The sequence below is a fragment of the Sceloporus undulatus genome, chromosome 3, assembly GCF_019175285.1.
Source record: "Sceloporus undulatus isolate JIND9_A2432 ecotype Alabama chromosome 3, SceUnd_v1.1, whole genome shotgun sequence".
Taxonomy (NCBI): domain Eukaryota; kingdom Metazoa; phylum Chordata; class Lepidosauria; order Squamata; family Phrynosomatidae; genus Sceloporus; species Sceloporus undulatus.
Window position 1 is genome coordinate 176,606,089 of NC_056524.1, and position 24,896 is coordinate 176,630,984.

At 37.3% G+C, this 24,896-nt stretch overlaps 1 protein-coding gene across 1 annotated transcript in view; it reads right to left on the reverse strand.

Moving 5' to 3' along the window:
- The window catches only part of PRKG1 (protein kinase cGMP-dependent 1), a 655,625-nt gene that overhangs the window by 135,746 nt on the left and 494,983 nt on the right, over positions 1-24,896 (reverse strand). Inside the window, exons 6-7 of the mRNA XM_042459015.1 lie at positions 17,377-17,454; positions 11,460-11,554 (exon numbers count right to left, since the gene is read on the reverse strand). Of these exons, the coding sequence (XP_042314949.1) occupies positions 11,460-11,554; positions 17,377-17,454 (173 nt within the window). The remainder of the gene's footprint in view (positions 1-11,459; positions 11,555-17,376; positions 17,455-24,896) is intronic.

Below are 24,896 nucleotides of genomic sequence, written 5' to 3' on the forward strand. Positions count from 1 at the left end.
TTGTATTTACCTCGGGGTCTGGTGTTTCACCCAAGGGTAAGTTGGAGGGGTTTTTGTCATGTGGTGACACCTGGTTCTCCAGCCGGACCCGCACCAGGATGCTCTCCTTTCTTGTAGCTTCCCAAATGGCCCTATATATATATATCTGGTCTCATTATTTCATGGTTGATCATCAAATATGGAAACTCTTGAATATTTATGGGTAAATGACCAAGCAGTGTCAACAGGAACTTCAGCTAGACCAACTCCAGGTAAGTAGTACAGAACTCTTATTAGATCAGGGCAAGAGTATGCTTTTAACAGGCAGACGCTGACAAAGTTGAACAGTGCTTTCTTTCCTTCTATGGAGGCCTTGTATTGACTTTGAAATTCACTTGATGAAAATGGGTAACTTACATAATAAAATTGAATAAGCAACTGTACTATGTTCTTCCTGAAAGAGCCATGAACTGCTCATGCATGTTAAATAGAACTATAATTTATTTCCTAATATGCTTTCTCCAAAGGATCTATTTTTAAAAGATCAGAAAGTCAATTAAAATGTGGAATTTTTTTTTCCTTTTACAATACATAGGAAGCCATTTTTATTCATAGAATTTTTATTAACATGATTGTTTCTTTTGAGTATCTAATGCATTTTCATTATTTGGTGTTTTATGTAAACATGTTTTTTGAAATGCAAAGTGGCAATTTGAAATTCAGAACAGAAGGCAGACAGCTGATAAGGCACAAAAGATTCCAGTTTCAGTGTTCACTGATCTTCTGGCTCCAGAGTATATTACATTCGTTTGTTCATTACTTTTAGTACTGTATTTGCTAATGTTAGAATGAATTGGAATGAATTGTTGTGGTTCAGTTTTATTGTACAGGAATTCTACATGAAAGCTCACAGGCAACTGCACATTCTTTGAAAAGATCTTGAGTTAAGGTGGTGGCTCAAATTATTCTCTTGTGCTACTCCTCCATTACTTAAATCCAGTAGGACCTCTGTATCCATGGATTCTGCATTCATTGATTCAACTGCCCACAACTTGAATGAATGAAAATATATATATAAAAAATTCCAAAAAGCAAAGCTTGATTTTGCCATTTTAAATAAGGGACTCACTTTTGCTATGCCATTGTATATAATGGGAGCTGAGCATCCATGGATTTTGGTATCCACAGGGGGTCCTGGAACCAAGCCCCAGTAGATACCAAGGGCCCATTGTGGTTATTTGAGTCTTTTCAGGTGACTGAACACAGTTATGAAAAAGGTTTGTCCTAATCATCAGTTAATACCTATCTACCTTGAATAAGCTATTGAAAACTCAGATAAAAAAATGAAAACTCTGCTGGAAATGTCTGCCAGATGTGTATGTAGCACACTTTCTGAAGCTGATATGCTGAAATCTGGGGTGAATAAACTGATTCTCACAGAGCAGAGAACTTTTCTCTCAGTCACAGACTGTAGTATGGACATGGGGAATGAACTATCTGGAATTCTATAGACATGTATCTGTGAGTACACCTCACTGAACTCAAGAGAACACATGTCAGAGGAAACGTGTAAGATTCCAACATAAATAATTTACAAGTTATAACTCTGCCATGCAACGCAACTGCCTATGTTGTGAGGAAGACTTGAGATGCCATGTAAAATTTATGTTTGCTTTTTGTTTTTGAAACCATTTCAAATTACAGAAATTTCTTGTGTAGTCTTGTCTGGGTGGGAAACTCACCACACTCCAAAATAAAATACACTAGGAGAAATTTAAGAAAGCAGAATGACTAATTAAACTGCTTTACAGTTAGGGATAAATTACATGATACATTAAATACATATTGTACATTCAGCTCTCCAGATCAGTAAGCTAGCCATCTGCGGATAGCAGCATCCGTGGATGGCTCCATCCCATTATTGTCAATGTTGGTGTGGCCATGCACATGTTGGCGTCTATTGAGATTAATGGGACTGATCCTTCTGTTTTTGGTATCATTGGGTGGGTGTCTGGAACTGAACCCACATTGATAAGATTGGTAAGTGCTCCTGCAAAATGAAGGGGGGTAGGTGGGTATCTGAAGGGGCAGAGCACCTTTTCAGTGGTGGTAGGCTGACAGTGGAATGGTTCCTTTAGAGAGGCTTACCTGACAATTTTGTTGAAACCTTTGTGGTCCATTTCAATCTGTTTGGTTTTTTCATATTTGCATCTTACTGTTCTTTAAGAGTTTAATTTTAGTGGTGAATTATCAAGAGATCATTTTTATTGGGCAGTGTATCAATAATCTAAGTAAGAAAGTAAAGTACTAAACCAATAACAGTGGTGTAAACATATATGGATGGTACATGGGGAAATACACTCTTTGCATCTTGATCATTAAAATTTGCCAAACCACATATTTTACATAGAAGCCATAAAATATGCAATTAACTCTCATCTTGTATTCCATACAGTATTCTATTCTCTGCCTTCATTCCATAAAGTACTGTTCTAGTCTAGATTATCTGTTTCTATTCTATGAGACTCAGTGTTTACATAGAATGCAACATCAGCATTTTTTTGCTGCTTTGTTGGACAGCAATCCTCTTTCCTTAAAAGAGTTCAGGGGTTTAGTTCAACACAGTATCTTATTTACACTGTAGGGACATATTGCTAGTCCTACATATTGGACTTCACGTTGTGACTCCTGCTGTGATTGCCATACATATTTCCACTCATCATGATGGAACCAAACTGATTTCCCACAAGACAGAAAGATATAAAATACTATAACACCGATATTCAACTGTTTCTACTGTATGTATGTAAGCACAGATTGCCATCTACTCCCTACAGTCAAACATTCCATACATAATTCATAGTAGTATTGCAGCACAGATTCTTCCTGAAAAAATACAATCAAGGATATCCTTTTCTACTTACTGATTTGATCATTTTACTAATTTGCTAATAATAAAAATAACAGCATTTGGTCTATTTTCTACATTTGAAAGCTTTTTGGCACATCAGAAAACTCTCCACATTGGTGCACATGAGTACCAAGATAATGGCTTTAAACATTCATTACACAATGCCTCCAGCTACCTAGACACAATCACTGGATGTACCTCAAGAATGTGCTTGCACTACTTGACATATTGTATGGGAAAATTCTATAAATGTAGATATAAATACAACCTGGGCACAGGTTGGTAGCCCTATTATCCAGTCTTCGCTAAAACCTACTCTACCTCTGTTTTATTTTTCATATTCTATCTGATGTTCCATACTTTCACCCAAAGATCTCAGAGGACACAGACTAGGTACATTTCAAAATGGTTATACTGTATTATATACAGCAGCAAGATCAGCCGAACAATGTCAAGATCTGTTGATAACATGCTGAGTAAATGTTATTATCTTCAGAACCTGAAGATAATTTGTTAAGGAACCACCAACTATGAAGATTAAAATGAAAGGCATGGTATTATACAATCAAACTATTTCCACATTTAATGCACCATGTTGATACTTAATTATAAATTTGCATCCAAATGGCATGAAAACACACAACTACTCAGGCATATCACAGGCTGAGAGAAATGGCAATGAATTTAGCAAATTAAAACTTGTATTATCTGTCCCAACAGGTAATTTGTAATGGGCTGCAATGCTTGTCTCTCAACAAGTTCAAAGTCCTTTTGGGGCTGTTTCTGGAATCTAGTGTTCTATTACATTCTATTCCCCTGAAAAGTTGTTTGTAAAACTTTTAGCAAACTTTGGGTTTTGTGATGATTTTCAGTATATATTGATGCTATTATTTTTACCTACACAAGGATAGACAGCTGCCCCTAATATTTGGAATCTTAATATATGATTTGACAAACAATGAAGAGAACATGAGGCTTGTTGCAACCATAATTTGTCATGTTCTCCAACAGAATTTATCATTTGTACCAGAAATATAATAGGAGTTTGAACAGAATCTGCCTAGGTTTGTCTCCTGTGACCCTAAAATGGAAATGTTACTTCTTGCTGGCCATGGTGAACCTCAGCAAATGAAGTAAGTCAAAACTAGAATCCTGTTAGTACACTCCACTAATGGTTGTACTTTCCTTGGGGTCACAGTGTGGTGATGTGGGAAGGCAGACAAAATCTCCAGGCTCTGAGCAGCCTAGTTCTACAGTGCATTAATTCCTTCCCAACTACTGCACCTACAGCTCTTTTCCTTCTGATGCCACTGCTTACACTAGCATAGCTATGCCAGCACGGTGCATCAACAGGATTTGGGGATCAGTAAAAACAGTCAAATCATCTTTAATAGAGCATGTGAGCTGATTTTATTTGGACTGTTATTTGGCTAGAGTTTGTGTGTGTGTTTAAATAATTAACATGATGTGATTTTTGTTATTAAAATTTTCATGATCGATTGCATTGTTGCTTGGTTATGAAATCCACCCTGATGAAACCATTTTAGCAGAACAACTAAAAATCTCAAAATTAATAAATTAATAAAGCATGGCCTTTGGGAGAATGTGGGAAAAGAAGAAAAGTATTTTTTTAAATGATCTCTGAACCATGTAGAAGGGGGATTTACTAAAAAGTAAAAGTAAAATTGACTCTGGCAGCTGACTGTTCATTGAAGGGGAGAAAAAGACAATTTAGCACCTTCCCATCTTCTGTCTACTAACAAACTGTGGTGCCTTTTCTCTCCAGTATTGTTGTAAAACTGAAGTGAAAGAAGTAGTGGATTCAAATTCAAATTTGGAATGTTTGGGATTCCATACAAAACTTGGGTTTTAGTATTCAACAGCTGAATTCGAAATGCTTTCTCAGTTTTCAATATGGTTTTTAACACGAGACATGTCAATTATGTGACTGCTTAAATTATGCCAAGGAATGTCATATAAAATAAATGGGTTTTGAAATTAAAAAAAAAACATGTTTTACAGTAGAGTTTTGGACTACCGGTAGTATGCATTTTTATTTTTGTTCCAGTTCTTCTTTCGTGACCCAAAGAAAACAATGTAAGGAACACAGGAGACAAATCTCCCATTGTATTAGTGGTAGACAGTCTCTCAGACCCACAAAAAACACCAGAGAGCACTTTCCTTACAATCTAACACCATTATCTATAACCATTTTAATATTTTACCTTGGGATATATTACATTGCTGTTTTCTAGGATCTCTGACTGTTTCTTCCCAGGACTCAATGTTATTGAACACATGCTTACACTGTGGAAGGTTAGGGTCAAATCAAAGAGGAATCTACAAATAGTTGATTCTGATGTATAAGGACTACTTAGGTTAGAAAATATCTATGTAATCTGTTGGCATGTGAACTGATTCCTATAGGTTGTAGCTTTGGGATGTTGAACCACACAGGGGACAAATACACTATGGTCTGTTCTTTGCTCAGTTTGGGTATGCAATGAAAATCCCATAAGATGAGAAATAAGATGTTAGCATTTGACAAGAGGTTTTGTAGAATCCTGATCAAAAAGAATAGATGCTATGATTAGAATGTAGTCTTTGGCTTTGTACTGCTGAATAATTAAAACTGCACATGAAAAGATATATAGGAATCAGCTGCCTTGCCCAAGCCACAATGCATTAGTTCCGGAACTCATATTGATTTCTCAACAAAGATCTTCATCTCTAAGCTATCAAGGGAATGTATCTGTCTGTTTTTATGGTCTACAAAGCTTTGCATAGAATGTAATGCTCTAAAACTGTCTAGATCCAATGAAAGTTAAAAAAAAATAGCGTATTATTTACTACCTCTTTTAAATTCTTGTAAACTAGTGAACACAGGCCAAAAAAGAATTGTGCATTAGGCAGGGAAGCCAAAAGAAGGACACCAGAAGATATTAAGCCAGTGGTCTTTCAGTGTAAAATGTCATGAAATGTAGACAGCATATATTTCAATATCTCAATTCTTGGGGAATAAACCCAGAATAAAATATTCCTCTGCCTCATCTGCATCCAGAACACACAAACAATCATTGTGACATTAATTTAAGTTACCAGTGTGCAATAATGATACAGAACACACTGTAGATGTTTATCAGACCATAGAAAATAGCTATTATAATGGAAAATGTCACACATGGAACAGCAGAACAAAGCATGTGGACAAAAGGGTATTATAGGGCATTAAGAAGATGTTTTAAAAGAAAAATATATATCAGCAAACAGACCACTACAGTGCAATTTTCAAGTGCTCAATCACAAAGCAAAACAGAGAAAGCCTATCCAATTGGCAAAATTATAGTTCACCATTAACAGTGTTTCTGTTGCTTTGTAGAAATAAGAAAGTAAGCAGGTGATTTCCTTCCACTCGTCAGGAGAACTGACGGAGGCACAGTTATTGATTTGTGCTCATTTCGTCAACAGTTTCCTGTGCGTTGTGTGCTTCAAAACTAGTAAAAACTATCCAAAACAATTAGCAAGTAAAATATAGGTAATAAATATCTACTATATTATATAACTTCCAATTCCCTTAAAAGGTGGAATTTGCAGTTAGGTTACAGATACACAACTACAGAACACATGCATTTTGTCCTAGACAGGACTTATTGGGGGGAGTGAGGTTCAGATGAAAAATGTTTTTTTAAAAAAATAAATGGGGGTTGGCATGCTGTCGAAGGGCTTTGGGAGCATGAAACAGGAACAAATAAATACAAAAGCTGTGGTTATGTTGGATCAGATATGTGTGCATGTACAAAACATATATTTTCCATTGAAGTTACATTTAGTTGGAGTCACAGTAACATTCTGGTTGCTACTCTCATAATGTTAAATAGAAAAACAAATGGGTATTGCCTAGGACAGGAGTGTGCAAAGTGTGGCCCATGGACCTCAAAAGGTTACCAAACCCCACTTTCATGGCTCCAAAGGCCTCCAGCAGCATGCCACCCCCCATTTATTTATTTTTAAAAACATTTTTCACTTGAACCCCTCTCCCGCAATAAGTCCTGCCACACATTCATACCCCAAACCTGTTTTTCAGACGTATGCCAAGCCAACATGGCACCTTGTGTACCTAGAGTACCTGGACATGGCAAAATTTGGAGGTACAGTTATCATTTGCACTGTTGCCCAAATTGAGCCTAGGACAAAGGGGATGTTTTCTGCAGCTCCAGGGAATAGGACTCAGATCAATGGGTTCAATTCACAGGTAAAAAGACTCCACCTAAATATTAGGAAGAACTTTCAGACGGCAAGAGCTGTTCAGCAGTGGAACACGCTGTACTGGAGTGTGGTTGGAGATTTTTAAACAGAGGCTGTCGGGAGTGCTTTGAATTTGCCATTTGCGAAGAATTTGCTATTAACAGAATGAGAGACTACACTACCATTCCCCTTATTCTATCCATTCAGAGTGAGGGGGGAACAGTTGCCTGATTGCACTGCTAAATTTCAAAGAAATCAATCCCTTGTATAAACATGTTGTCTGGGAGAAAGAAACAGTGGCACTGAAGCAGCACTTCTGTGACTGCAAAGTACGAAAGAAATGGCGTGAATTGATATAAATGAGCAGGTTCTTGTGGCGAATCTCCTGGCAAAAGTATGACATTCACTGTAAAAAGGTCAAGACTTTAGGTCTGTGTTAATTATTTTTTCTTCTTCTTGTAAGAGATGAGATAAGGTTGTAGAAGCAATTCAACTATTCTCATGCTATGAAGGAAGGCATTTCTTTTAAGAATGAAACATAGAGCCCATACAGACAGGCCAAAATAAAGCTGCTTCAGGTCACTTTGGAGGTATGCTGTTTAAAGGATGCAGGCATCCTAAGAGGCCAGAAGCTATGCCAAAGCCATAATCCAATCATAAGAATTGTATGGGCCCATAGTCGCTGGTAAAGTCCTTATAAATTCTCATATATTTCTTTTATATCTACCTAAAATGCAGCAAAACAGCCATCGCATGTGCATAATTCCTGTATAGCATTGTTCAGAGATCATCTAGTATGTTTGTATTCATAGAAACTAGGCAATTGGATAGGTAATTACCATTTTCTGCACTTTCTGCAGTTGAATTCCTTCTGACTTCACTATTAGCAGTCACATCTTCTGAAACAAATGTATATAAATCTGCCAACTTGAGTAACATTTCAAGCATCTACTGCAGCCTTCATCAGCCATTTTACCCTGGAGGAATTCTTGAAATAATTTCCAGGTCTCAGAGAATCCCTGCACCAAAAGATTTTATATGTATAGCTAAAAAATATTTATTTTTTCAGTCATGATGTCTCCCAGAAGACGCAGAAACCTTTCACAGATCCTTAAGGTTCTGGGTAAGCCTGGTTAATAAACCCTGCTCTAGTATATAAGCAGTGTCCATAAGCAGTGTCCATGAGGAATGTATTAGCCCTTTTTTTCCCTGCAACTGACACACATTTTAACAATGCATATGATATATGTGGCTTCAACAGAAAGTGTATATGTTCAGCAGATGGATGCAATTCTCTTCATTCAGTTTAGTGTGGAGAGAGCCAAAGGGGACTGTCATGTATATTGTAATATATAATACTTATGTATACATCTATAGAAACATAGGCACTGAATCATGACAAGTAAGGTATCCATAGTTGAGCTAGATGTTATGGTTCTTCTCTGTGACATTGTCCTTTCCAGAATAGGAACAAGGCTGGCACTGTTAGTATGTGCCATGCAACCTTGTGTGATATTGGAAAGCAGCATACTGCAGCAGCCTCTGTGTGAATATGAGTAGGATCCCAAACCAGAAATCTCATTTCAAAACGTTTAACATCACTTAATCACAGAATAAACATTCATAGCACTGGCTGAAGTCATTGTTCAATATGAGAATCCATGAAGAACATAAAACTAAAATGCCAAGCAGGCTTTGAAGTTTAAATGGTAAAACACAGGTGGGGAAAAGTAATCCAATCTATGAAAGTAATATGCCAGCTGCTTATCTTGGACCACTACTCGCTGGCATATTTCATTGAGATGTAGATATATCTCAGCATTTTAACCAATATTGCTGAAATCAAGTTTTGTTCAAACATAACAAACAAGCTAGCAATCTGGGCTCTGCAGGAGTTCAGTAATGTAATTCAAAAAGCATTTGCATAAATAAACTCCCCCCCCCCCTTGAACTGGGAATACTTGGTAAATAATCTCAGCATTTCACTTTAGTCTTAAAAAAAACAAAAATAAAAAACTAACACTGTGTTTTAATGTCTGTTCACCATCATCAATAAATTTATTTTAACTAAACTCAGAAAACAGGAAGAAATATTACTCTAAAGCTATATGAGAATTAATATGGGTAAGCGTTGGCACTGTGGTACTGTATAACTAATATCAATACAAACTGTTTTAAGGAGATTAATCCTTCCACTTTGACTACCTGGTCTTTTGCTGAAATGGTAATCCCTTTAGTATATTCTGTTAAGATGTCAAAGATTCTTAAATTAACACAATGAAGAAAAACTTTATAAAGAGATAAGGACTGCATAGGAAGATTAGAGAAAATATACACACAGTAAATTTTGTTCTAAAATATTTTTAGGATAACATATTTAGGGTAATTCCTGCAGGAATTAATGAAGTTGCACAGTAAAAATCTGCATTTGGCAAATACTAATGCATAAATGTACAAAGAGGGGCATATGAGAATTGGATCACTATAGATTCCAATATGAACTAACTTCCTAGGCAAATGAATGGATCAGAATGTAGTTACCCATTTGATTTCACACTTACTAAATCATGCCACAAAAATGTTTAAAATAAGCATTTTGAGGAAAACTGTGATTAATAATTTTGGAAATATGTGTAAATGTATTACAAAAAATAAATAAATCCCATATTAGTATGAAAAGGAGACAGAACAACCTTTCAGCTGTTTCTTTCACAACCCTTTCACAATCAACAGTACCATTACTAGAAACAGACAATAAGAAAAGAAACTGGTTCATCCATCACTACTTAAAAGTACATCCCACTTTTTTCAACTGGACTTAGATTATTTAATTGTACAGTAACTTTAAAAATTATACTATTCTGCTTTTATTCAACTGAAGTGATTATATTATTTATCCCATATAATCTGCCCCATACACTAAGGTCCTCTGAGGCACATTTACCCCAACTGACCAGGGCTAGACTGACAACTGTCACCAGAGGACCTTTTTATCATGTGCCCCTAGACTATGGGATGACCTGTCAGGGGAGATTTGACAGTTAAGCATGCTGTCTGGATTTAAAACAGTATTATAGACCCATCTCTTCTGGCAGGATTACCCAGTCAGTGTTAAACTATGGATTTTAAATTGGTATGTTTTTAATTTTATGTCTCGATTATTTTAATGTGTAATGGTCATCTTAATCCTATGTTTATGTGTTTTAATCTATGTGTTTAAATAGTTTCAGGTGTTTAGTTATATAGTTGATCCTCCTTTCTCATGGACTTGAGATCCGTGCTCTTGAATATTCACAGAGGGGCAAGTTCCATTATTTTCAATGGGGCATGCCCCCACTGACGGGTACCCATCCCATTCAAGCCTATGGCGAGTCTCCGTTTTCAAGGGGATGTGTGCTCCAGAACAAATCCCCCGTGAAAGTGGAGGGCCGACTGTGCATTGCATTTTAATCTGCGTTGTACCCTGTGTTTCAAGCCTTATGGAAAGGTGGATAAAAAGTAAATTATAATCATCATCATCATCATCATCAGAAGAAGAAGAAGAAGGAAGACACCAAAAGTATTCAGTGAGGTGGTCTGCCAGACAGCATAACGACGGCTACAACCTGTTAAGACAGGTAGTCCCTCACTATATTCTTACCTGCAAGTGATGGAAGGCAGAAGAGGCAGATGATAACTCACTCTGCACTACATGCAGCAGCTGCCTGTTTAGATGCTCTACCTGATGCAGCAGTGCACATCAGAGGCACTTCAGCTATCAATCACACATTTGGCCAGTGCTGAGTAAGGCACTCATTGTCTCTACCTAGTAGTAGTCCTAGTTAGGGTCCTGCTGACACTCATAGATGGATAAGTATTCCCTTCCCTTATTATTTACCCTATAGCAATGGACAATGCTGCACATGGATGACCTGCATCACTAGCAACTGCCTCAATACTCTAATATTAAGCAATTTCTACTAATTTGAAAAAGCTATTTTGTGGGCAAGCAGCCAGCCAGATGGACCAATACACACTCAACTGCTCTTATTGCAAGTCTTTTTCGCTCATTTCAGTTTTTTACACACACACACACAGCAGAGATGAGAAAGTGAAAGAACTGAGACAGGTGATATCACACAATCAGCTTCCCCTGAAATATAAACAGAATGGATAAATCTGTGCTGAACTTCATTACTTGCACTTGTAACATAATCTCATCACAGATTCCATTATACTCTTGTTTTAATGATGCTACCTAGGTTTGTAACTGCTCCAGACAAATTAATGACATACTACTTGAAGGCAATCTAAATTGTGCATCTAGATAAACTTTAATACTTACCCCTGGAGGGCTTTTTCTCCAAACCAATCTCCTTTTCCTAAAGTGCGGAGAAAGATTGGATCTTCTCCTGGTGAATCTTCTCGAGTAACATTTACCTGATTAGATGTTTGGGGGAAAAAAAGGAGTGATAAAGAAATGGTGCATTGTGCTTTCTTTGTAATGGTGTAGTACACTGGATAGGAGCATGAGCTATTAACAGAAACGTTCTCCTTTCAACACTCAGCTAAGCATGAAGTTTGAGTATTTAGGAAAAGGCACCATCAAAATACTAAAACACTGAGGAGTTGAATACCTAGATAAATATCCCACTGAACTTGTGAAATATCATATCCCCAGCAAGTATCATTTGTGAAACATGGCTAGCTGAACTTAAATAGAGCTGAATTGGATCCCTTTTCAGACTTGCATTTCCATATGATTATACCATATAGTTTGAAACTGCCCAAGGCCAAATCTACTCTGGACTAAAAAATGCAGTTTTGATTTTAACGCTTGCACGGCACATGACTTTTGCGCCCTCCTGAAGCAGCTTCAGATCTTTTCATTACCTGGAGTTAAAATTAGGATTCCCAAAAGGTGAGGTGAAGATCAGCACATTTTTTTTCCCTTTTCATGAGGTTTGCCTCTGTATAGCCATGTATTTGGTTTATTCCTGCCTACCGGCACAGGTTTAAGAAACTGTATCATTCCATTTGGAAAGTTGGGAAATAATGGCTGATGATGCTTTTAGAAGAGATGTTTTTGGAAGAAGAATAAAGGAAGTATCTCCTGCCCACTGGGAAATACATCTGGGCTGGAATGAGAAACTATACGGTTCTCAGTTTCAAGACATGTTAATAGCATTGGCTCAGAGGACCAAAAATGGTCCCAAAATAACCCAGGCTAGTCCTGTGAAAGGCTCCAGTATAGTTTGGGCTGAAATGTACTAAACTGCCAAACATTTTCTGTGTGAGACATTTATGGTGTAAAACACAAACAAACCACACTTGATTTCCCTTTGGGTTCGATTTCCCAAACCACAGATAAGTGACTCATAAAATTCCATGCTGGATTAAATCAGAAACTGAAATCTTTCTGACCTCTACTAGAGGAAATCAAATAATCTGCTAAAGATTAGGTAGTTCTCCTTACATCTGGTAAAGCAATCTGTGCTCAGAAAATGCAGTCCTTATTTTGCTAGCTTTCACTTTGATGATCATAGTTCTATTTCTTACTCCCATAGAGGGCATGAATTCGCTGTGGAAGATGGTGATCCTTTCCCTATTCTTGAAACTGGCTCTCAAATGTTTCAGAAAAGGGTGATTTTATAAGGTTTGTGGCACTCGTAGCAATTAAAGCAATAGGGATTTGAGCATGATGCATTTTTAATCCTGGAATTTAGTAAGGCTGGAGTTGTCAGTTGTACAGCACTATACCACTAACAAAAGAGTCTTGTCACATTTTCTTCTCTAACATCAAGAAATCTCCATGCATAACAGACATGGCACCCCTAAGCTACTGATGTGGAAGAGAAGTACACAGAGGCTCATGGTGTCAATGATAGGAATTAATGTACAAAAACAATCAAGTTAATGAATTGTATGACATTCGTAGATGAAAAGTAGGAAATAAATTAAATGTGTTTTTAACAAAAATGATTGATTTAAATTGGATTTCAGCATTAACGACTCACCAAAATTAAGTTATTAATTAACTAAACAAGACAAAGTGCTAAAGAGCCAACAAATGTAGCATTGCCTGGTTGGATCTTTACCCATGTTTTCTCTGATTTTAGTAAAACTGCTTTTTTATTTCATTTTTTTTCAGCCTCAAAAGTTTGGGGAATTACAAGGTTTAGGTCACAAGCCATACAGGCAGCTTGGGAAAGACTGGTGGTCCTTTTGATGTGCATGGTCTTTTTGCATTCTACACTGGACAATGCATAAATGTTCCTCATATCTCCCAGGAAACTGAATTCTGAAGCTCTTAAATCTTGAGACTCTTGCAGAGATTCAGGTGGAAATCATCAAGCTAAAGAATGTGGATAAGGAGTTGTGTTTATAAGGGAGACTGAAAGGACTCTTTTAGGACAACTGAGAAGTGAGGTTGTCATGCAGTCGTTTCCTTCATTTCATAACTCAAAACAGGGATGAAAAAAGAAATAAAATTTCTGGTATGACTTTTAGTGTAGCAATGTAATGTACATTTTATGCTATTTTTTTTAAAAAAATAAAACTGTATAGAATATCCCCCTTCAAACCCAAATGCAATTTAATAAGATTTTTAAAAGTCTAAGAGCAACTGACTTTAATTAACTTTCTTAATTAATTAACCTATTACTTTGTACTTTTGAGTTTTTCCTTCGGAATCATTTTTTAAAAATCATAGGATAAGATCCCAAACATTTTCATGCTATTTTGGATCCAACAGGCAAACGTAGACTCTTTCAGAAAATCAACATTTGGGGTCCAGACACATTTGTAGGATTGTAGGTGCTACCAGTCAAACCTCTGTTTCATTTAAATCATAAGCAAAATCATCAACATGAACCCATAAATCAGTATCTTAGCACTTCATAATTCATAATAGTAATGGACAGTAGTGTCATTGAGGTTGATGTCACCTAGTACGGGTCCCAGAAAGGGCTGTGGGGGGGCAGCAGACTGTCCTACCTTACCTCCCTCCTACTGCCTTACTTGTCTGATCTCCTGGCCAGCTGCCCACCACCCGGACAGATCACTGTGGTCTCTGGACAACCCATTCAGGGTCTAGTGCAGCTCCTCACCCAGAAGGCACCACCTTCTCAGGAAAAACTTTGCTGAGGAAGATAGTGCTGCAGACTCTGGAGGGCCATTCAGGCTCTGGTGTAGGTACTGGGTGAGCAAGAAATGGATGCAACACTGGGTGCACCACCCAACTGGATGTGCATCTCCCCCAGGCTGTCACCTGATGTCTCCCCACACACCCCTAATGACACCTCTGGTAATGGAAACCTCAAGCTTTCATTTGATTCTCTATGAACACCATGCACATGTCTTCAGTTGCTGGAACTGTGTGTGTGAGTAGGAACTATATGCTTAACATAAAGACCTCCACTTTATTATCCTCTAACATATTTGTATTACTTACATTTTAAACTAAAGCAAACATCTAACACTATGGTCATTCTGTTCAGTTAGCACTACCAGCAAGTCTTGGCCCATTCTAATTTGCTTCCACATTAAGCAAATATTTAAAGCAAAGATCACATTCATTCATTAATAAACAGAGGAACTGCACACAGATTATGAGTTTAGAAGAAGGTCCCCATAATAGGACAGAGACATTTATAAGTTTCCACATTTCTAGCAGTGTCCTATCTTCCTAGACCTTAATTATATCTTGTTTCCACACTAGCCCTGTTTAACTGCTTTTAAATAAAAATCAATAAAGATAAAATTGAGCATCATAAAGCCATTAAGTTCAACATAATACCTGTAATAAAATTAATGCAAAACACTTAATCTAAGTAAAATACACGAACCAGTTTTTAGGGAGTAGCATCAGTTACATACAAAGAAATGCCATTTGCCTCTTGATAACAAAGAATGGTAATATAAAGTCTGAGTAGAAACTCTCCTAAGTGGGGTCCATTAAGTGGGTGACCCCAGTGGAACCCCACCCTCAACTGTCTCCTATGAGTCTGAATTGCGAAAACAGAGTAGAGAAACAGGAAATCATATATGGGAGGAACTGAGGCCTCAGATGCCAACAGCATGGTCTCTTTAAGGCTGTAATAGGAATAACCAGAATGCTGAACTGGGATGGAAAACAAATGGGAAGCTGGGTTGGAGAAACTTGAATTTCAATAACATATTTTATAACATCACCTGGTTTGAGATTTGCTACAGAATTCTACACCCATGGAGGATATTCCTGTAATGAACATGGGCAAAATAGCCCAGCCCAAATTGGATTGGCTCTGCAATAAACTTAGTTATTCCCTCTCTTTATCGAAAGGTATGGCCTACCCCTTTCCCCTCAAAATGAAATTTAAGGCAGTTAACCAACCCCAAATTACTTTACTGTACTTGATCTTCTGAATCATTCCAAAGCATCTTTAAATTATTCTTACCAACAGGACAGCAGGAGAAAAGGTGCTGAGGAAACTGGTACAGAGGGAAAGCAAATTCATCCCTCCCATGCCTTTGATATTTTGCTACATGGAAAGCTTCTGCAGCCTTTGGAGGTTGCGCCTCCTGCCACGCTCAGTGTGACCAGACATTCTCCCTTTCCAGGACATGCCCTACATTTCAGCCTTCTGTCCAGGTAGAATTCCAAAATGTCCTCCACTTGGAGCATGACTAAGAAGTGTGAAGTTATATTTATAGTAATGTTTTAGCCTTTATTTGGAAATTTCCTACATTTTTCTTAAATGTCCTACATTTTCCTTAAACGTCCTACATTTTCCAGTGCCTTGTCCTCCTTTCCAGTAGTTGACATCTGATTACCCTGGACACACTCCTTGGTACATGTAACTTTAGAGGAAGAAGATGGGGGGTGGAGTTGGCAGGGGAATGGCCTTTGGAGGATTTCAGTGCAGTGGCATCGCATGGGGGGGGGGGTGCGGACTGCACCAGGTGACACCTTAAGGGTGGTGGTGACACCACTGCTTCTCAAACACCTGCCTTTTGGTGGAAACAGCTGTGCATTCATGTGCTACCCTTTAAAATGCTTTAAGAGATGGTGGGGGTGGGTTGAAGCTCACTGGGAGAAGAAAGGAGAGGCCCCATAATTTTTTTACCTAAAATTTCAGATTTCAAAATTTTACATTTTCAAAATTTTTGACATTTTTAAAAAAATATTCTTTTAAAATTTTCTTTCAAATCATCACATTTTAACAAAATCTTCCCTATGTAATAATAATAATAATAATAATAATAATAATAATAATAATAATAAATATTTATTTATATCCTGCCTCTTCCGAAGAGGATCAAGGCGGGTAACAACAAAGTAAATATAATATACTACAATAAAAACAACAAGCCCCACAAAACCCCGACCCAACCCTCCCTCCCAACTATAAAATTTTATATACATGTATATGTAAATACATTGAGATTGTGCATATAATATTGTAATCTGATGGTATACTTTAATTTTGCTAGTTGTTTATGTCCCAACTGTTAGCATGACATTCAGTGGTATATGAGAATGATGACTGATGAGTAACAGTGCAAACAACAACAACAACAACACATGACTAAGGATTCTGTATGGTGTGGGGAATGACACTGTGAGTTACTGCACTGGGTGACACCAAACCTAGAGATGCCACTGTTTCAGTGATTGACTGGATAAATTTTTTATAAATCCTATTATTCTCAATTTAAGAATGCATGTGCTCAAATCCATGCCTAAATTCTAACAATTTAATTAGCATTTTTAATCTGCACAGTTTTGTGACAGCACTGGTTTAGCATTTATATTCTGTCAGGTTTTTTCAATGTTGCATTTTGAAATGAGTTTGTTATACTATTATTGTCTGAGGGAACAGATATATCTAAACAGTGATAGACATACATGTTTTACTATACCATAAATGCAGAGATACACAGACATATTTTACTATACCATAGGCAAAATGTACAAATCTGAGGGAATCATTCACAGGTACCATTCTATGTCTGGGGGAAAAACCTAGAATGTGCAAATAAATTTTGACAGGTACATAAGAACCTATGAAATATATACATCAGTGTGCAATTAGTTTTCATTTTAACACAGAAATCCCAGTATTTATTGCCAAAAACAAAGTTACTTGATAGAATCAAATGTGAAATATTTCATCCCCTTTGGCACAACATTAGAAAAACCAATGGGAGGCACTGCTTCCTCAGAATATGTAACTATTGCTTATGACATTTGTTTTAAACAGGCTGCCACAATAGCTTACCTTGCCTTTGCTGATTATGAAGAAAGTGTCCCCTCGAGCACCTTGCCTGATAATATACTCTCCATTTTCATAGTGTGTCTGAAAAAAGGACAAAAGAAAGATGAAGAACCAAAAGAATCTGAGTTCGTCACCCAGTTGCAATTTTACAGTTTCATAAGTAGAAAAAGTTATAGAAAGTCATTAGAGATGAATAAAGAAGCTTTATCGAAACTGAGGATGTTATGTAATTTAAGAATCTACAGACACTGACAATATGCATCTTTATCATGGCTAAATTTACTGACTATACTTTACACACTCTGGAAATCTGTACAATAGGATAAGCCAGGGATGTGCAGGAACCCTGGCTTATTATGTATAAGTAGTGTGTTGGCACATGTTGCTCAAACTGTTGATTTGTAGCTAAACAAATCATGGTGTTGTGCTCCATGATTTGCTTGTCATGTCATGCAAAGAAGGGCAACTCGCCTTCCCTGGTTTCTTTTTTTCTTTTCAAAGCAACGATAGAATCCAGGATTTGGTTTTTTTTTTTTTTGGGAGGGGGGTTGGTTAACTTCTTTTGTGTCACATAATGAACAAACCATGAAATGAAGCACCATGGTTTGTTTAGCAGCTGCTACTGAGACACTTTGCACCAGTGGACTGCTAAAATGAGTCAGGGCTCCTGTAAATCCCTGGTTTTTGTGTTGTTCAATTCTTGCCCATTGTCATTAATTAAACAAAAAAATCCAAACTTTTCACAGTCGTTCTAGTGGTATGTGTAGTAGTAATTCTATTGTTTACTTTTCCTGTTTAAGAACAGCCATTAGTTATGGGTGCATGTCCCCTGGCTTGCAATTGAATTTGCAGAGTTGTTTGTCCTTTCAAAATGAGCTCGACTGAATTTGCCTTCTAATAATCTAATAAGCTATGGGGCTTTTTCTGTTATTTTTCATTGTTTGATGTATTTGCATGTTTTAACTTTTTGTACTATTATGGATTGTGTCTGTTTTTAATTGTTGTAAGCCGCCCTGATCCCTGGAAGGGCGGGGTATAAATAAAAATTTTATTATTATTACAGTGGTACCCCGGGATACGAATGCGCCGCCTTACGAAATTTCCGGGTTACGAAAAAAATCCAATTAAAAAAACTGTTTCGGGTTACGAAGGTTTTTTCGGGTTACGAAAATTTTTTTGGTGCTTTTCGGCGCTATTTCACACGAAATCGCGGCTTTTCCCCATTAGCGCCTATGGGTTTTTCGGCTTGCGAAGTATTCCGGGTTACGAAAGCGGTGGCGGAACGAATTAATTTCGTAACCCGGGGTACCACTGTATTTATAATCAAATGTTCACTTCTATAGAGAGTGCAGATTGCAGCTCCAGAAATTTCTGAGAATTGAATAGCCCCTGAAGAGTGATAAGGAAAAAATACATTGGGCTTTGTAAAAAAAACAACAGTTTTTGGCCGTCATATAACATATGGGACTTTTGTCTCCTCTTATTCTTCCACTCAACTGGATTTGGCTCTGAAATTCTTCCAGCCGGCCCTAAAGATGCTATTACAGTCAGAGACTATACAAAGGCTTGCAGAGCTCCCAGATTTATTTTTAGCAATATTCCTGGTTGTTTTTCAGCCCAAAAGGGATGCCCAAACACTTTTAACTTACAATTAAAAACTTGAAAACAATGTAGAGCTTTTAAACAGTATAACTACACAGTAAATGAAGAAGAGGAGTAAAACATTTTTATTTATTTATTTATTTATTTATTTTTTAAAAAAGAAAGAGCAGAAATTGAATGTTGAAAATGACAGCCTTCTGAACGTATTTGTGACAGCTCCAGGCAGCCCAGAGAAGTACAGCAGTTACATATTCCCAAACACCCTTTGGAAAAGAAATAATTGTTCACCTCAAGGTTTTGCTCAAGGTATTTTTTGGGGAAGGATTTTTCCCCCTAGAGGGTTTTTTTTTTAATTTATTTAAAGAGGGGCACTTCTGGTTTGTCCAGGGTCTATATTCTTTCTGTTAATAATGCTAATCATTGTTGTTAATAATGCAATACAAATAGTGTGGTCTTTCTTGTGCAGAATGTCAGTTAGACTAACAGCGTATATTAAGAATCAAGGGAAGAAATATCAGGTCAGCAGATGTAAAGAACAGAAGATGTAACAAAGATTCATTAGAACCAATTGCAGTCTTCTCAGCAGCCAGGCATAGAAATTTCATTTGGACAGCAATAAACTGCCTGACCTTTGCAGGCAAAGATCAGGGTACTTGTGGATCAGTTTAATGGCTTTGTGTAGTTAGAAAAAGCCCCCCCTGGGAATTCTCTTGGTGCTGAAACTCTGTCAAAGGCAACCAGGAAATGGGAAGACATCTATACCTTCCTGATTCCTGCCACTGTCTTAAGTTCAAATGTTTCACACAACAGGACAAACACCTGTAACATTTTTTTCTGGCTAAGGAAAGGTGTCATCTGGGAGTTGGAAAGAAATTTCTGGAGCCTATTAATGCCACCTGGCTAAGATAGATATTATAAAGTCTTGAAGCTTGTCTCCAAGCCAAAGCCCAGATTTACTAATAATATATTTTTAAAAAAATTTAAGAGTGTTCCCAAGGTTGCTCTGTATTAAATACCTTAGGCTTGAAAAACCTTTGGATAATATTTTGTTTCTATTTATGTAAAAATATTTCAAGTAATTTGAATTACTTGAATCAGTTATTGCTGTAAATACTATGACAAAGTCACAGATAGGTTTGACAGAGATTAATCTGGCACCATCTCCTTTAGACTGTTTTGATCTCTCTTATACCAAGATTCTCTTATATCAAGACTATCAGGGACTTCTGGGTGGAGACCAATGACAGGTTGATGTTCCAGCTGTGAGCTCTGGAGATAAGGAAAGCTGAAATGGCCATAATACTAGCTAGGAGACAATTTCCAGCTGGCAAATCTATCTCCGGAAAGTAGTGTAAGATTGCTCAGGTGTGCTCCAGAAATGCTGCTTCTTAATAGGAGACCACTGAATTTTTAGCAGTCAGAAGGTGAGTTTGAGAGGCTGGGAGAGGGGCCTTGGGAATACCATAAAGCTCAGCCACTTTCAAGGGGATCTTTTAAAGGACACTGGACCTGTGAACATCCCCACTTTCTTAATCACTATCTAACTATGTAATCTAAATCTGAAGAGAAGTCTTTCTTTTCAGTGGTAAATTTGAGGCCTTGGTGTGTTGCCTTCTTTCTGGGATCCAAAAAACAGCACTTATTTAGAAGATCTTGATTTAAAAGCAAAAAGCTTAACAGGAATGGTATGATTTAACCAAGTTTTAAATGGACAAATGGGACAGTCATTTTTAAAGAAGATAGATTTCCTATTTGAATGTCTTTTGGGGGTCTTTGAAGTGTGGCAGACAAAGAGATTAGACCTATGTGGGAACATGGATGTTTTATTTTATTTCATTGATACAATCAAGAAAAGTCAGAATGTTTTGCTGAAACTATGGTGTCTGTGTGAGGTCCAAATGCAGAAGAGCACGGAGGAGAAAAAGAGAAACGAGAGGCTTCTTTTCACTTTTAATCCCATAATGTCTGCATTTGTATTGTGGATTGAGTGAATACAATAATTACTAAGAGAATAACAAGAAGAGCAAGTACTATGTCCAGAAAGTTTACGGAACTGCTGGAGGAGATGAGATCTTTGAGAAGAGATATGAAGGATGTGAAGCAAGATCTTTTAAAAAGGAAGGAGGTGCTGAATGAAGAATTGATGGGAGAGGTGAAACGAATTGATGATGAAGTGGAAACTGTGGAAAATAAAATTGAAATTACAGATGAAGTGATAGGAGAAAACGTGGACAATTGGGCATTGTTTAAAAATTCTGATGTGTTGGCAGGATCTATGTTAACAAAAAATATGAATATTTAAGATCAAATTAAGTTATGGGGAAACCTAATTTTGAAATTGAGAAGAAAGCTGAATACGTAGGCATTGTTATGATGAATATGAAGTTTATGTTGTTTCAAAATGATGGTGTTAAGATATGGATTGAAATTAAGAAGGACATGTTAAGGGAGGAGATATTAAATTTGGCATGGTTGGAGAAAATATCTGTGGTAAAAAAATTGCTTGTTTTGCTTAGTATAATGTTTCTGTTTTAGATAATACTGTTGGTCCTCTGTATCCAAAGGTTCAACCATCTATGATTTGAAAATATTCTACAGTGGTCCCTTGGTTTATGTGGGGGATCTGTTCTGGACCCCCCCCCCACGTGAGACGAATAACGCATAAGCTCAAGTCCTATTTGATTGAATGGGTCTCGTGCTTGCAGTGTGGGAGAGTATGTGCACCGCAGGCGCACATGGCATTCATTCATTCATTTGCCTGTCGTGCAGCTTCCGCATAAGCAGGAAGCCGCGTATGGGGCACCCGCCTATAGTGCGGGTGCACTGTACAATGATATAAATTTCAAAAAGCAAACCTTGATTTTACCACTTTATATAAGGGATGCTGTAGTTTTTGATGGGCCTTGAGTATCCATGGATTTTAGTATCCACAGGGTGTTTGTGTGTGTCCTAGGGCCAAACCCCATTGAATGCCAAGGACCCACCGTAAAGGGCCCACTGTTTTTGTAAATGGTGTACCATGCAAACAGTGACAAGGGAATTTGTTTAAAAGCCAAAAGTTAAATATAAAGTGAACAAAAAGTTAAGAAAAATAGGATAAACTGGGTTAAGAATTTTGACTTCAGTACACAGATGGATGAATGGAAATTATGGTTACAGGAACTGAAATTTATAGTATGCTAAGATCGTTAAAATAACTTCTTTAAAAATTAATTATTGTTAGTGTATGGTATGTGTGTGTGCATGTGAAGAGAGAGAGACTTGTAAAGGTTAGGTTAAAATTTTTGGTTATAATAAGTAGATGGGTTAATAGAAAATATAGTTAAAGGAAATTTATTTTACATTAAGATCTAAAAAGATCTAGAAGAGAATCTTTTTAAAGTGATATATTGTACCACTCATGTTGGAGCAAGGGCACTGAAACTGATAAATTCAGTAGAAGTAGATACGTTGTTTGGTATTATTAGAGAACAATTTGATTTGTGATTTTTAAAAAAGACTGGAAACTCCTTTAGACTTTTTGCAATAATAAGGAAATCAGTTGGTAACTTTTCATTTTGATCATTAGGAAGAATAGATTATATATGTGTTTATGCATGTCGTGTGTGTATGGGTGGATAGATAGATAGATAGATAGATAGATAGATAGATAGATAGATAGATGCTGTGAAGGAGATTTAAAGTCACCGTTTTCTTCTTTTCTTTTCTTTTTCTTTGCACTTTTTATTTTTTTCCTTTCAAAAAATCTCTATAATTCTTATGGTAGTTCTAAAACTCTTAATAAAATTTAAAACACAATACAAAAAGACTTTTGAATAAATCATCCTTCGTTTTATTATGACTACTGCCTATGCAGTTTCATACTAGCAATGCAAGTTTTCCTGCCTCACTCCACAGATGAGGTTTAATGTGATGTGAATAATGTATCTGTAACAGTTCTATTTCAACACACTTGTAGCTGTTTGGTTGCTCCCACCTGTTAAGCCCTGAGGATGGCCTGAGTCCTTCACAAATGTATTAAATGCATATTTCAGTGGAACAACTGAGTGAAATTCATCTGTTGCAGCATGAAACTGCTATGACTCAAATTATACCTGAAATTAATTTGGAGCATTGAGTGCAGGATAAGATTTTCATAAACCCCCCAGTCTATTAATATTTAACAGAGTAAATGGCATAAGTTTACAAACAAAAGCTCTGAGTGTAAGTTAAAAACTGGAGAAGATAAATCTGTCCATTTTTATATATTGTGCTGATCCTATCCACCAAAATTTTGAGTGGATTATAAACCTTTAGAAATGTACAGTTTTTCATGTAATTATAACTATAAATTTATAGCAACTGAATGTTTTGTTGGATTAATAAATAATAATAAAATAATAAAAATTTTATTTGTATACCGCCCTTCCAATGATCAGGGCAGTGAACAACATATAATAAGAACAATACAATATAGCATAAAACATACATTAAAATATACAACTCACTACCATTAAGATAATACTAAAAAAACCCCATTAGCCAGCCACCATTGCTGTCAAGGAGGGAGAACTAACTAGGACTTTATTCGGGGAATGCTGCCTGAAATAGGAAGGTTTTTAAGTCCTTCCTAAACTGGGCCAGGGAGGTGGCCGAGCGGAGCTCTATGGACAGCGTATTCCAGAGGGCCAGGGCGACGATGGAAAATGACCACCTCGTGGTGGAGGCAAGTCTAGCCCCTGGAACCCTCAATAGTTGCTGCCCAGATGTTCTGAGGGTGCGAGGCGGAATGTATGGAGAGAGGCGGTCCTCTAGGTATCCTGGGCCCAAGCCATGTAGGGCTTTATAGGTTATTACCAACACCTTGTATTGTTCCCGGAAGCGAATGGGCAGCCAATGCAGATCTTTGAGTACAGGTGTAATATGACTGGTCCTGGAGGTGCCAGTTACCAGTCTGGCTGCCATATTCTGTACCATCTGCAGCTTCCGAGTGTGGTACAAGGGTTGCCCCGTGTAGAGCGCATTGCAGAAATCCAATCGAGAGGTTACCAGAGCGTGTACCACCGTTTCAAGGTCTCTCTGGGCCAGGTATGGGCGCAGCTGGCGAATAAGCCGAAGCTGATAACAGGTGCTCCTGACTGTCGCATTCACCTGAGATGTGAGGTTTGGCAACAAGTCCTATTAAGCCCACTTTTGACTGGAACTGCATACTTTTAATCACGTATAGATCTGATATCCATTTCCAGATGTATTGGTAGACATTTACAGAATACAGATATATAGACACACACATTCTGCCACTAATGATTGCCAGCAATATACAGAGTCTTCTTTATGGGGGGAAAAGACTGCAAGAATTAAAACTGACTTCAACATATATTCCACATTCTTTAAAAAAATGTATGTACAAATGTATGATGGAGGTACAAGTAAATACAAGTAAATACAGATAGATATTTTAGGAGTTATCCTTTGTAAGGAAGTACTGGAGAAGTATGCCTTGCTTCCTTGTAAGTACTGGAAGATCCCCCTTCCAGGTAAGTCCCTTCTGCACCAGGCCCTCACAGGTGGCAATAAACTCAGAGCATAGGTCTCTTATCTGCCCCTTAGGCTGAGACAGCCTAGTTCAGTGATGGTGAACCTTTTACAGACCGAGTGCCTAAACTTTTCAGGTGTCTTTTCTAGAAGAGTCACCATCCTCACTCTTTTCAGGTGTCATCCTCTTAATCGCTCTAGCTGCCCTTCTATGAACTGCACTCAGTCATGCAATATCCTTGTTGAGATGAGGTCACAAATATGGCACGTTGTATTTCAAGTGGGGATGAACTTATTGACTTATATAATAGCTTTATAGTATTTTTGGCATTCTTCACTGTCCCATCCAAGTGCAATCATTCTCCAGACTATTTCCACAGGTGGTGCTGTATGACACAGAAAGTAAT